The following is an 11845-nucleotide window of genomic DNA, read 5'->3' on the forward strand; positions in this document are numbered from 1 at the left end:
CTTACCGGGCCCCACCCTAGGTCTGATGAAGGTTCATCAGACCAGCCCTTGTAGATTAGAGCGAGGCTTTGCGGCGAACCTACAATATGCTGGATGACCTGCAAGCATTCCAGGAGCTTAAGAAACGCGTCAAAAGCATGACTGGAGCTGCAAGCCGTTGTCGTAGACAACGCCTACGCGGCAAGCATCGATGGTCTTCAAATGGCCACAGCGGAGATTGAGGCGGCTATCGCTACCATTCAGTCCAACGCGTCGCTCCTGGACAAGGATCCGCAGGTGTCTAACAAAGGCACGGCCGAGTTGAAGGCATACTTCAAGCCTCCGACCATTCAATTTCGCTTGCCTCTGGCCCGGCCAGCCCAGGGCACCTCTGGACTTTCCCCCCCGTGTGGGCACGGCACTGAGTGCGAGTGTCTATCACGATGGAGACAACGAGCGAGCCTATCTTTACTGGCAAGACTCGGCACGGGAGATCACAACTGCCCTGTTTGCTGACGGTTCATGGACGGTCGAGAAGAAGACGGTATATAGCGGAGCCGGTCCGAATACGCCAATCGCGTCATGCTGCACAAAGGACGGGAAGCAGGTTCGTATATTCATACAATCCCCTCACCCTCCTATTTAAGTCGAGGTGCTATGGTAACGCATTGGCACTTACTTATGTGTACTAGGTCTCTGTGTTTCACTTGTCTAGCGAGGGAAGCATGGTCGAGACAAGCCTGATGGGTGCCGCATGGGGTCCCGGAAGCCTCGCAGAGATACTTCAGTCACAACCCCAAGACGACCGTGCTCACCTTGCCACTCGTTTGGCAGCCATTCCAGCCGTCGAATGATCAGAAGTGGCTGTTCTACCAGACTGCGGGTAACCTGAGGCTGATGAGTGCCCGCTACTCGCCTGAATCTAAAAACTGGTCTCTCCAGCCCGTGCAAGTTGAAGAGGAGTACAAGCAGGACGACAAACCGATGAAAAGAATGGCTAATATTTTCCCAATTGTTGGCTCGGCGCTGGGGGCTGTCGCCGTTTTAGGAACCACCTCGGAGAAATTAATGCTTGTGTATCAAGGGAATGACCTCAGGACCTACACGCTGATGCATGAAAATGACACCTGGACCCAGGGTATGTGCGATGTTCTTTAGCTCCTCTTTCTCACCTTTTCTTTATCGTTCTTGTGACTTCATTTGTGTCGATATATACTTGTCCGCATCTCCCCTCTCAGAGCCCTTGTAAGTGACCCGTGTGTGTTGTATTTCGCAGCTCAGCGACCCCTCGGCGACAAACGCATTCCCCTGCAGTCCAATCTGTCTCTATACGTGGAGGGAACCGGCAACATCGGATTGGCCGTGAATAGCGACATGAACGACATTCGCGTAGTGTCCTGGTCCAAGGACAAGCAGACGTGGTCGGAGGCCACGGTTGTGGCGGAGAGCTTCAAGGGAATCGAAATCACAGTGGCCAGTTGGAACAGCGGGAAACTGTTCCTGTTCACTCAGGCTCCTCAGAGCCCCGATATCAACCAGTTCTCCTGGTCGGGAGACAATTGGAGCACGCCAATCCCTGTCAGCGGGCACGACCAATGATCCTAGGGTTGCTCAAACCACGCATTATAATTATTAAAGTATTTATAGAATCAAAGCGAACAGAATGGTTGCTAGAAAACCGAAAATGCTCCCCTGCAGAATAATAAGATACAGTTAAGCAATAAACCAGCTCTTAGAAGACGGCAGTATAATAGTTGAATATCAGAAACCACAGCCACGAACGACAGAAGAAAATCAAACAGTATTAGACCGTGATAGTAAGCCTTGTTGCGTGCGAATATAGCACGTGACGCCAAGAACGTCGAAACATTAGTTAGACTCAGAAAGCAGCATCAAGTATAGCCGTTTTTGGCCGCTGGCTAACTGTTTCATCGTTATATAGCGTTATTATTATGAAAAAATAAGAAATTAACAATAAAAACATCTCTTGTCTCCGGTAACTAAACCCTAATAATAAGAAATAATGTAAACCCTAAAAATCAAACATCTAACTTATTTAGTATATCTAGTTTATTCAGCTTATCTGGCTTAGTTTTGTTACCATAATTCAGATCCTGGCTTAAGTAATTCCAAGTGTAGGAAAACTACTCAAATTCTCAATTCTTAAGAACTTCTTGAGGATACGCAGGTATGTTATAAAGATTCTAATAATACAGCCTGAGTGGTAGGGATATAATTAGTAGTTATAGCAAGTTTCAGCTCTATGGGAGTTGGTGGTGGTTCTAATCCTAAGTCTGTTTTCACCTATGGTAGGGCTGGTAGAGCCCTTACAGTTGATTTATTATCTAGACAGCAGCCCCGAGAGGACATTCGCATGAAACAGGAGATCGCTTTGGTGCAGACAGTCCAATTGCTGGACGAGTTGGATGATCGGGGTCCAATCCCCTCGGTAGAACACCAGTGGCGGGACCTCGTTCGCCGCGAGGTATTCTACCAGTTTCCGGTCATTGCCTGTCCGGCAGAGCGGGGGGGTGTCAAGCAACAAGGCTGAGGACTAATAGTCCTAAGTATAGATCACACTATCTATGGAAACATGATAGTAGTGTCAGAACCCAATCAAAATCCAGATGTAAGCTTCTAGTCCGGCCGTGCACGAGTATGGTGCATCTATATATGGTAGGTATATACCTGTACAGTAAGGGGGGAGGGCCGGCTAGCCGGTCCTGAGAGGAAAGAATGGGATACGGTCAGATCACGTGACAAAATAGGATCACCTTATGCTCGATCTCCACCTGGAACTGCTGAGCGGCCAACTCTCGAGCTGACGACCAACAGCGTTTGGGGGTTATGTACATACTGACTAAAGTACTCGGTATCTAGTGTACATACACTACGCCGTACACCACCTTGACTATTGACTAAGGTAGACACCGCTGTGGCTTGGAACTATTGATTGCTAGGGCAGCCGCCATACCAATTGCGGAGTTAGTTCTTCGTGTCGGAAAAAATACCCAAAATACCCAAAATACTAGAAGTACCGAAAATACGAAAATACCCGGTCTATTACCAACATACTCAACAATACAGTCAGTACGTCGCGCGCAGCAGTCGGTATCACACCCAAAGTCTCAACCTCCCCACCACAAGAACAAATTTCCGTTAGCAAACAAGGACGGACTTTGTGTTCTTTCGGTTACAGGTGAGTTCAGTACATTGTTACATTGTTCTTGTTGGGAATTCTGGATGATGTTCCTCAAAGCGGTCGAAGACGTTGAGGTGTCAAAGTCTAGGGCAGTGGTCCGAGTCTCTAATCTTTCTTTACATTCTAGGCTTCTAGCCAACGGCTTCGGCTGGAAAGACAATTATGCACCTGCCAGCTGGCCGAGCATATGTGGTGAACACACTGACACTGCACTGCACTACTGGAACCAATCGGTTGGGCCGAGCTGAATACGGCGAGTGGATCGGCCTGGAAGTTAACAGTGAAATCAGCCAGCCACAATTGCCAGCACAGCACAACACAGCAGTTCATGCTGTCTGGTTTAAGGTTAGTACGACCCCACTGCTGTCAGCCATGCCTCGCTTATTCCACCAGGGAGATCTAGACTGGGCAGACAGACTCGGCCGCCCACTCGGATGCATTGTTTTTATTTATGATATCGAAGGGAGCCAGCAGGCTGCCACTGACTTGCTTGTCTTCCTCCCTCTCCCCGATTTTCATCCTTTCTTCTGGTCCCTCCCCTTTGCTCTTGGTTCCAATATTCGATTGCATGATCGCCATTTGTAGTTGTAGTCCGATACATAGACGACCTACAACCACGACCAGTATGGAGGCGGCTCCTGCCAAGATGACCGGGTACACCCCCCTCGAGGTCGAACTTCCCCCGGTACCTACGACGCAGGTTCTGACCGATCTTCAATGGGAGACCATGCTGGCCCTCGCCGACACGGTGATCCCGTCGATCCGGAGTCGTGGCGATGATGCGGATGTCTCGTCGACCAAGTACCACGCTGTCACCGAGAGCCAGCTAGAATCGGCTACCTCCAGACTCACAGCCACGATCAGTCGAACAACCTCCCAAGCAGCCGAGCTAGCACAGACCTATCTGCAGGAGAGTCCCTCGTCTCTGCCGGCATTCCGCGCGGGCCTCCAGCGTCTGATTGCCGACTACATCCATCAGGAAGGCCAGACCGGGCTGCGATTCATCCTCGATGTTCTGAAGTAGGTGGATGGAGAATCGATACATGCACATGGGCTAACGATCAATGGGGCCTGGCCAGCACTCGAGCCGGATCCCTGCTTCTGACCGGGTCGACGACCCCCATCCAGAACCAACCCTTGGCAGAGCGCGAGCAGGTGTTCGCCGGATGGGCCTCGTCGCGATTAAGCCCCATCCGCCTCATCTACCGGTCGCTCTCGGCCATGTTCAAGACCACCTGGATGGTGGCCAGCCCGACCCTGTCTACCGCCGTGGGCTTCCCCCGAGTCCCCCTGCATGGCAAGTCCGCGCCGGGTTGCTGGGAGTACGAATTTGTGCAGTTTCCTCCGAGCGACCATGACGAGGAGAACGAGAAGGAGCAACCGGAAGTCCTCGAGACGGACGTGGTCGTCATCGGCAGTGGCTGCGGCGGTGCGGTGGCGGCGAAGAACCTGGCCGAGGCCGGACACCGCGTGCTGGTGGTCGAGAAGTCGTACCACTACCCCTCGCAATACTTTCCCATGGACGGCCGTACTGCCCCCGTGAGTCTGTTCGAAGGCGGGGCATCGATTCTCACGGATGATGCCTCGGTGGCCATCTTTGCTGGATCGACCTGGGGTGGCGGGGGCACCGTCAACTGGTCGGCGGCGCTGCAGACGCAGGCCTTCGTCCGCCAGGAGTGGGCCGATGACGGGGGCCTGCCCTTGTTCACCTCCGCTGCCTTTCAACAGTCGCTGGATCGCGTCGCTGCTCGCATGGGCGTCAGCGCGGCCCACATTCAACACAATCGTCAGAACCGCGATCTCCTCGAGGGAGCACGCAAACTGGGCTATGCGGCCGAGGTGGTGCCGCAGAATACGGGCGGCCAGGAGCACTACTGTGGGTATTGTACCATGGGATGCTCGGCCGCAGCCAAGAAGGGTCCCACGGAGACCTGGCTGGCGGACGCAGCCAAGGCTGGTGCGGTCTTTGTCGAAGGCTTCAAGGCAGATAAAGTCACTTTCACCACGCGGGGCAAAGAAAGAATCGCCACCGGAGTGGAGGGGACGTGGACCTCCCGCGAGGCGTATCTGTCCCGGGGCCAGAAGGGGCAGGGGATCACACGAAAGGTGGTCATCAAGGCCAAGAAAGTGATCGTCGCTTGCGGTACGCTGAACAGCCCTCTGCTGCTTCTCCGCAGTGGGTTGCAGAATTGGCATATCGGCCGGAATCTTCATATTCATCCAGGTAAGCCACCTCATCCGTCCCGCCAGGCCACCACGACCTAACCACTCATGCTCCGCAACGGTAGTCCTCTTCGGTGCGGCCGTGTTTGACGAGGAAATCCGACCCTGGGAGGGCTCGGCCCTGACGGCAGTTGTCAAGGAGTTTGAGAATCTCGATGGCCGGGGCCACGGAGCAAAGATTGAAACCACGGTTACCATGCCGCCGCTGTTCCTGCCCATTTTTCCCTGGCGGAGTGGCCTCGACTATAAACTGTTCTGTGCCAAATTGAGCGCCATGACCAGTTACATTGCCGTCACCCGGGATCGTGATTCCGGCCGCGTTTATCCCGACCCCGTCGACGGTCGCATCCGCGTGGCCTACACTCCCTCCGCATTTGACCGGAAGAGTGCCGTGGAGGCAATGATTGCCAGTGCGAAGATCGCTTATGTCTCGGGCGCCAAGGAATTCCACGTCTCGTACGCGGATATGCCCCCCTTCTGTCGATCGGAACAGGAGAAGAACGAACCAGACGAGGAGGGGATCAACAATGCAGAGCTGCAGCAATGGATCACGCAATTCCGCCAGCAATCTCCCCTGGACATTGAGAAGGCGGGCTATGCCAGTGCCCACCAGATGGGAACCTGTCGCATGGCGAGCACGGCGAGTAAGGGGGTGGTGGACCCGGAATGCCAGGTCTGGGGTACGCAGGGGCTTTATGTTATGGATGCATCAATCTTCCCCAGTGCAAGCGGCGTGAATCCTATGATCACCAATATGGCCATCGCGGACTGGGCCAGTCGGAACCTGTCGAAACAGATGAGGGAGGAAAAGGCATAGACTTCCCGCGTCGGGCCTGGACCGAGCGTTGGTTTATTGCATCAGAGGACCCCTGCTGTTCGATTCAGTACCTATGAAAGATACGTCAATCACATGACACTATCTGAAGTTTAGGGTTTTTGACATGGAGGGAGGGTTGCTATCCTGCCGTGCTGATTATCTACGTTCTACATCGATTCAACAAAGCCTGGACAACCTGCCCGCATGGTACGATCATGCTCTTAATTATGATATGCTTTGCGAGCGTCTTTTTTCTCACCAACGTTCGAATTACGAGACAGTGTCCTTTCATCCACCTCTTTAAATAAATGGTTGATTTTGAGTTTACCGCCGTCAGAATAACCGTATTGGAGTCTATTTTCTGGGTAGGATTAGAGCGGAAAAGGAGGTGGATCAAGAGTATGATGCCCGGTGAACATACCTCAACCTTACCAGATACATGCCGCTCGTATGTCACTCCGTTAGTTTGTTTGCTGAGGTACTCGGGCAGCTCGGAGTTCCCCACTTAGGGTGATGCATAGCTATACTGTTGTTTCGTCTCCGTAGCAGCTCCGATCGCACGAAAACCTGAGAACCTCGAGATCCCAAACTTGCTGAGTCGACTTGTCTCCGAGAACAGCCATCCAGGCACGGAGCGTAAGATTGATTGGGTTGGGCGCTGCGTGCTGCGTGGTAACAAGATCCCTAGCGAGCAAGACTGTATGTGTTGACAGGTTGAGTGGGCTCGTGGATTATAGTATGCGAACCGTGTTTACTGAGGTTTTTAAGGTTTGATAACCCGTAATACCAATCTTGCACTCGATGTTGGTCTGTAAAAACGGGTTTCGGGAATAAGAATATATTAGTCTCAGACTTAAACAGTATCGCGACCAAGGTCTTGTATCCCCCATCCATTCAGCCTCTTACAAGGCCAGCGCGAGACCAAGGATGCCACCCACACTGGCAATGCCCATAGCCCAGCTTCCAGTAGCAACAGCTGCGCCCCCGGTAGAGATGGAGGTCTTCGATTGAGTGGGACTGGAAGTCGAAGTTGCGGATGAGGCAGAAGGCGAGCCTGCGGTGGAGCTCGGGTCCCACCCAGTGGCTAGGGCGCTTTCGGAGGACAGCAGGGAGGCGTATATCGCTTCCTCACTGGAGAGGACAGCCCTGGCACCAGTTGGCAGGTTGGAGTACCAGGACGGCATACTCCCTGATTTCTCCGCGAGGATTTCCGAAGAGAAGAACGCTGGATCGGTCCTCATTCTCCCCCACCAACTTGTCGGCACAGCAGTCTCTAGAACGGACAGGCATCTGGTGAGATTGATAGAGTCGACGGTGCTCGTCGCCGACTCAAGGGGAGGGGTGCTCGATGTTTCGCTTGGAACAAACTTGGTGACCCCAACCACAATGTCGGTCCCCGTTACGGCTTCGGTGGTGGTCACTGTTCTAACCACGCGGGTAGCCAGGTGGGTTGTATCGGCGAGCGCAGTCAGGATGTTATTGGCGCCGAGGAGGGCAAGGAAATGGAAGTACATGATTGACCTCCAAAAGAAAAGTGCACACGGGCTAAGTTCAGGGGGCCATCACAGGTGTTTGTGATGTGCGAGGTGGCTCGGAAGGGGGAAATTGTATTAAAGTAGTGTTATGCACTGACACCTAGTGGATGGCTAAGCAACATGGGGGGATGGCTAAGTCAAGGGTCCGTGAGCTGGCTAGTGGGTGCACAGCCCCCATCCAACTGTCATCCCACCGTCTTTGAGCTGCTATTTTAAGATAGGTTTGCATGGGGGCGTAGGCTTAGCATACATAGTTGGCATATCCAGAGGAAATCTCGTTCACGCGGAGCAAGAGCCGTGACTATCTGGCCATGTGCTCACTGCATCCCCATCTAAACTCATAAGTTACCAGAACATATCTCGCTGTAGGCGGCAACTTTGCCAAGCCAGTGGCCAGATTTTGTTGGTTTGCGCATTATTCGAAGGCCAGATTGACTCGAAAATCTCTAGGTCCGCACTCCGCATCGTCCTATGGCGCGGGGATGGCCGATACTGGTTTTCCGCCCGTACCATTCCCGAGAAATCATCCAACTGCATTTTCCAAGCCCCGGCCATCTCCTTGTCATTGTCATGACTCCTCCCTAACACCGGTGGCCTGGGTTCCCGAACCACCTATCGTCATGGTAGTGCGCCAATTGACCCACGCGTGGATGAAGCCGGTGCACTTTTAGGTAGCCCCTGTGCGCGGTCGCTTGACTCGGACCAGGGCTATCGCTCGGTTTGCCCCGCTGGATGCGCATAAAGATGGCGGTGGCCAGCGACTCATCGATGGCGGAATTGATCGTTTGGTCGCGAACCATCCACTTGGGACAACCACCGCCAAGCAGCTCTTGCTCAAGGGGAGTCAACGCTCGCGGCGGGGAGGGCGTCAGTTCGGAGGCCGGTCGATCGGTGGCAACCACAGCGGAGAGGCAGATCAGAATCAGATGTAGCATTCGTAACGCCGCCAATTGGCCCAGGGCGTCGTATGCGGCCGCCCCTACCGGATGCCCACGGTGCAGTTGCACGCAGATCCGCAGCGTGCGCAGCACAGTGCAGGGGGTGGCCGCGGCAGCGATAACTTCTGCCATGAAGATTGGGGCAACTGGTCCGTTCTGTTCGAGTCGGCCGAAGGTTAGCCCTCGCTGAAATCGGCGCCTGTCACGGTCAAGCTGCAGCTCCATGAGGGTGGGCCCATGGCGGTGGATCACTGCCAGGAGGAGAACCGGCTCGTATGGCCCCAGAAGACACAGGTAGATCAGCGGAGGAAGCCCGTCGAACATTCCTTGAACCGCTTGGGTCCAGTTCGCCAGGGGGTAAATGCCCCGCGGGGGCCGCAGGAAGAGGGTCAGGCGCTGAAGGGCTCGGAAGGGTTGCTGGCTTGCAATTGTGCTCAGCACGGTGATGTCCTCAATTATGCCGGGCACCCACGCCGTGAGGGATTGCCAATTAACCACCCCGGACCAGGCCTCAAACCCCTCGACTGTCATAGTGGTGCTTAATGGGAGCGTGAGCACCTCCAGGCACGTCCGTGACCTTGGATCCATCTCACCCTCCGTCGGCTGAATCCGGAACCACTGATAGTAGTTCTGATAGACGCGAGAGGCAGGCCAGCGACCAGGCCGGAGCTGCAATGACAGGCGCCTAATATAGGGGACCTGTCGGAGGATATCGCGCAGAGCACGGTCGGAGTGCTCCGCGTAGGGAACATGTTGATCCTCCGGGTAGACAATCTGGACTGTATGCAGCAGCGGGGACTGGATTCATGGTGTCGCTGGGATTCCGCCAGCACCCCGCCGGTTCTGAGTGACGATCGATAATCGGCAGCGGGGATGAGGATGAGTCACGGCCACTGTACCCAGCAGCTCCAGCGGATAGGTTGGGCACATCAAGAGATCAAGCTGCTGAAAATCATGCAATTTCTCCACGAGGCGGATGACCGGGTTAAGCCGCCCTGGTATCCGCCCAGATTGCGGGGCGGGACGATGTCCTCCCCGGGCATTCGATCCAGATATCTCCGCAGCTGAGCGGCACTGTCCTTCTTCAACGGGACTGAGATAAGGAAAATATGGTAGTTAGCGTAGTGCCATGGCTCGGAGTTTTCCACAAGGTAAGTGGTTGGATTGCCTGACCCTGATACGATTCAGTCTGATCCATATCGGGAAAGTATTCCGGTCATCCTGTTGGGGATAACGATGAATTGTCCGGTGACTTTCTTGGCAGATGAGGGTCAACCGCCGGATATGCGGCAGAATGTGAGTGAGATCCAGCAGTCGGAGCACGCGACAAGGAGGCTCGGGGGTGGAAGATTCCAGGTGGAGGGTGAGATGTCGAGATAGATAAAACCCGGCCACCCGGTTCCATTGGCGGTTAACCTGGGATAAGGGCTCGTAGGGCTTTTCGCGATATATTATCAACCTACCGTACCGGTGATACCGATGGGCTCATTTGAGGACATGTTGGATCGGAGCTCGGAGAGCAGGCCAAGTTTACCTCTCTAAAAACATGCTGTTTCAGCTCCTGTGGAAGAGAAACTGCAATACCGTGTAGGCGAGGTCTAAACACTTCATGGTTACTCCACCATAGTAAAGAAACTAAATCTATCCTCTCCAGTAGTCCTCCCTCACACTATCACATTGTCTGTGCAATCATGGCGCACGGTTTCACTTCAGACCCCCCTTGGTTTTCATCGCACTCTTCAGCTTTCCAAGGTGGAAAACAGGCCACAGGATAAGGTCCTGCTGTGGTCAGATTCTTTCCCCGCCAGATGGAAGAATCGGGAATCGTGGAGGGACTTACCCAGACCGTGCGAAACGCAAAACAGTCCATCAGCCAAACAAACGTCGACGTGTTCCCAACCCAGTACCACGCGGGCGGGCACTGTCGCAGTGACTGCTGCACCACCGACCGGGCATATACCATACGATCCGTAGTATCTGGTCGATTAGCCATCCGGTCAGCATGGTAGAAACGACCCGGTGCAGTATATGCTACATACTCGGTACACGTTGTACGTGGGCCCGGAACTCTTCCTGAAGCGGAGCATAGAATGAGGCTATGAACGAAGCGACCAGAACGTTAGTTTCGAAAATAAAAGAAGAAAAGGAGGGGAGATGAGTTGGGTGAGCACGCACTTGGCGGAAGACTTCGGGAGGCATCGCGCGTCAGAATATTGGTGCCGATATTGCCAGATATAATCTACATTTCGTCTTTAGCATATCGCGACTTATAGTCCTAGGTCGAAGTGCCGCGGATTGGGGATATTACATTGATGACTCGGACGCTGTGCGACTGATTTAGCTTGGAAGATGGTGGTACAGATGGAGGGACGCAACAACGGACCCCAATGGACTCATCTCAACGCGAAGGGTATTGCCCCAGTGATGTAGCGCCGCTTTGCTGGCATTGTATGAAGCTGCAGGTTCAATGTCAGCGACACTCTTCTCATGATATATTTTCCCAGAGGACTCACAGCCATACATGTACGGCACAATCCCGCCGACCGATCCAATGTTCACCACGCATCCTTGGGCTCGAATAAGCAAAGGATGAAAGGTATGGACCATGCGAATAGGTCCAAAGACATTGACGTCGAACATTTGTTGCACCTGGCTCACATCGGTGTCGATGGCAGTCATGGTATAGCCTGCATGCATGAGTACAGTCTCGACAAAGCGTAGATTTCTCGCGCTCACATATGCCACTGTTTGATGTTAGGGCTTATCACCACGACACCAGCCAACTACCCGGGATGATACTGCTTACGCATTGTTAACTAGAATGTCCAGTCGATCGCCGACCTTGGTCTCCACCGCTTTGCACAAGGCACGCACCGACTCATCCTTCGTCACGTCTAACTGAAAGCACTGGATGCCAACGGAGGTAAGATGCTCGTGAGATTCCGACGGTAGAACCGTGGCAAGCACTGTGCAACCGCGGGCCTGGTACTGGACTGCCAATGCTTCGCCAATGCCTCCCTTCCCGCAACTGGCGATGATCTCGGGTTAGCACACAGGGGCCGTTTGTCCTTCAAGATGAAAGAAAAAGATAAAGAAAAAAAGGAAGGGATTTACCCTGTGATGAGAACGGTCACCATGATGGCTGATTCTA

At 53.7% G+C, this 11845-nt stretch overlaps 5 protein-coding genes across 5 annotated transcripts; 2 read left to right on the top strand and 3 right to left on the bottom strand.

The window, feature by feature from the left end:
• Positions 1–201: 201 nt before the first annotated feature.
• Positions 202–1578, top strand: ASPACDRAFT_40641 (uncharacterized protein; the record flags this gene model as incomplete). Its single annotated transcript, XM_020200792.1, has 4 exons — positions 202–388; positions 459–523; positions 814–1117; positions 1256–1578. The coding sequence occupies 4 exons, from the start codon at positions 202–204 to the stop codon at positions 1576–1578; spliced, it is 879 nt and encodes a 292-aa protein (XP_020058168.1).
• A 2149-nt stretch (positions 1579–3727) lies between these two features.
• ASPACDRAFT_76403 (uncharacterized protein) lies at positions 3728–6558 on the top strand. The gene is made up of 3 exons (XM_020204700.1): positions 3728–4201; positions 4261–5405; positions 5470–6558. Exons 1-3 carry the CDS (start codon positions 3807–3809, stop codon positions 6219–6221), a joined length of 2292 nt encoding a protein of 763 aa, XP_020058169.1. The 5' UTR covers positions 3728–3806; the 3' UTR covers positions 6222–6558.
• A 509-nt stretch (positions 6559–7067) lies between these two features.
• On the bottom strand, positions 7068–7777 carry ASPACDRAFT_1853881 (uncharacterized protein). The gene has a single exon (XM_020197333.1). The coding sequence runs from the start codon at positions 7733–7735 to the stop codon at positions 7124–7126; it is 612 nt and encodes a 203-aa protein (XP_020058170.1). The 5' UTR covers positions 7736–7777; the 3' UTR covers positions 7068–7123.
• Positions 7778–8101: 324 nt separating this feature from the next.
• On the bottom strand, positions 8102–10193 carry ASPACDRAFT_50669 (uncharacterized protein; the record flags this gene model as incomplete). The annotated part of the gene is made up of 5 exons (XM_020202374.1): positions 8102–8337; positions 8460–9492; positions 9547–9689; positions 9948–10110; positions 10158–10193. 5 exons carry the CDS (start codon positions 10191–10193, stop codon positions 8102–8104), a joined length of 1611 nt encoding a protein of 536 aa, XP_020058171.1.
• Positions 10194–10398: 205 nt separating this feature from the next.
• ASPACDRAFT_40645 (SDR family oxidoreductase) lies at positions 10399–11831 on the bottom strand (the record flags this gene model as incomplete). Its single annotated transcript, XM_020200793.1, has 10 exons — positions 10399–10473; positions 10535–10671; positions 10734–10790; positions 10870–10933; positions 11003–11018; positions 11078–11150; positions 11208–11381; positions 11431–11438; positions 11501–11722; positions 11809–11831. 10 exons carry the CDS (start codon positions 11829–11831, stop codon positions 10399–10401), a joined length of 849 nt encoding a protein of 282 aa, XP_020058172.1.
• Positions 11832–11845: the final 14 nt, after the last annotated feature.

The sequence above is a fragment of the Aspergillus aculeatus genome, assembly GCF_001890905.1.
Source record: "Aspergillus aculeatus ATCC 16872 unplaced genomic scaffold ASPACscaffold_4, whole genome shotgun sequence".
In the NCBI taxonomy this organism is placed as follows: Eukaryota; Fungi; Ascomycota; class Eurotiomycetes; order Eurotiales; family Aspergillaceae; genus Aspergillus; species Aspergillus aculeatus.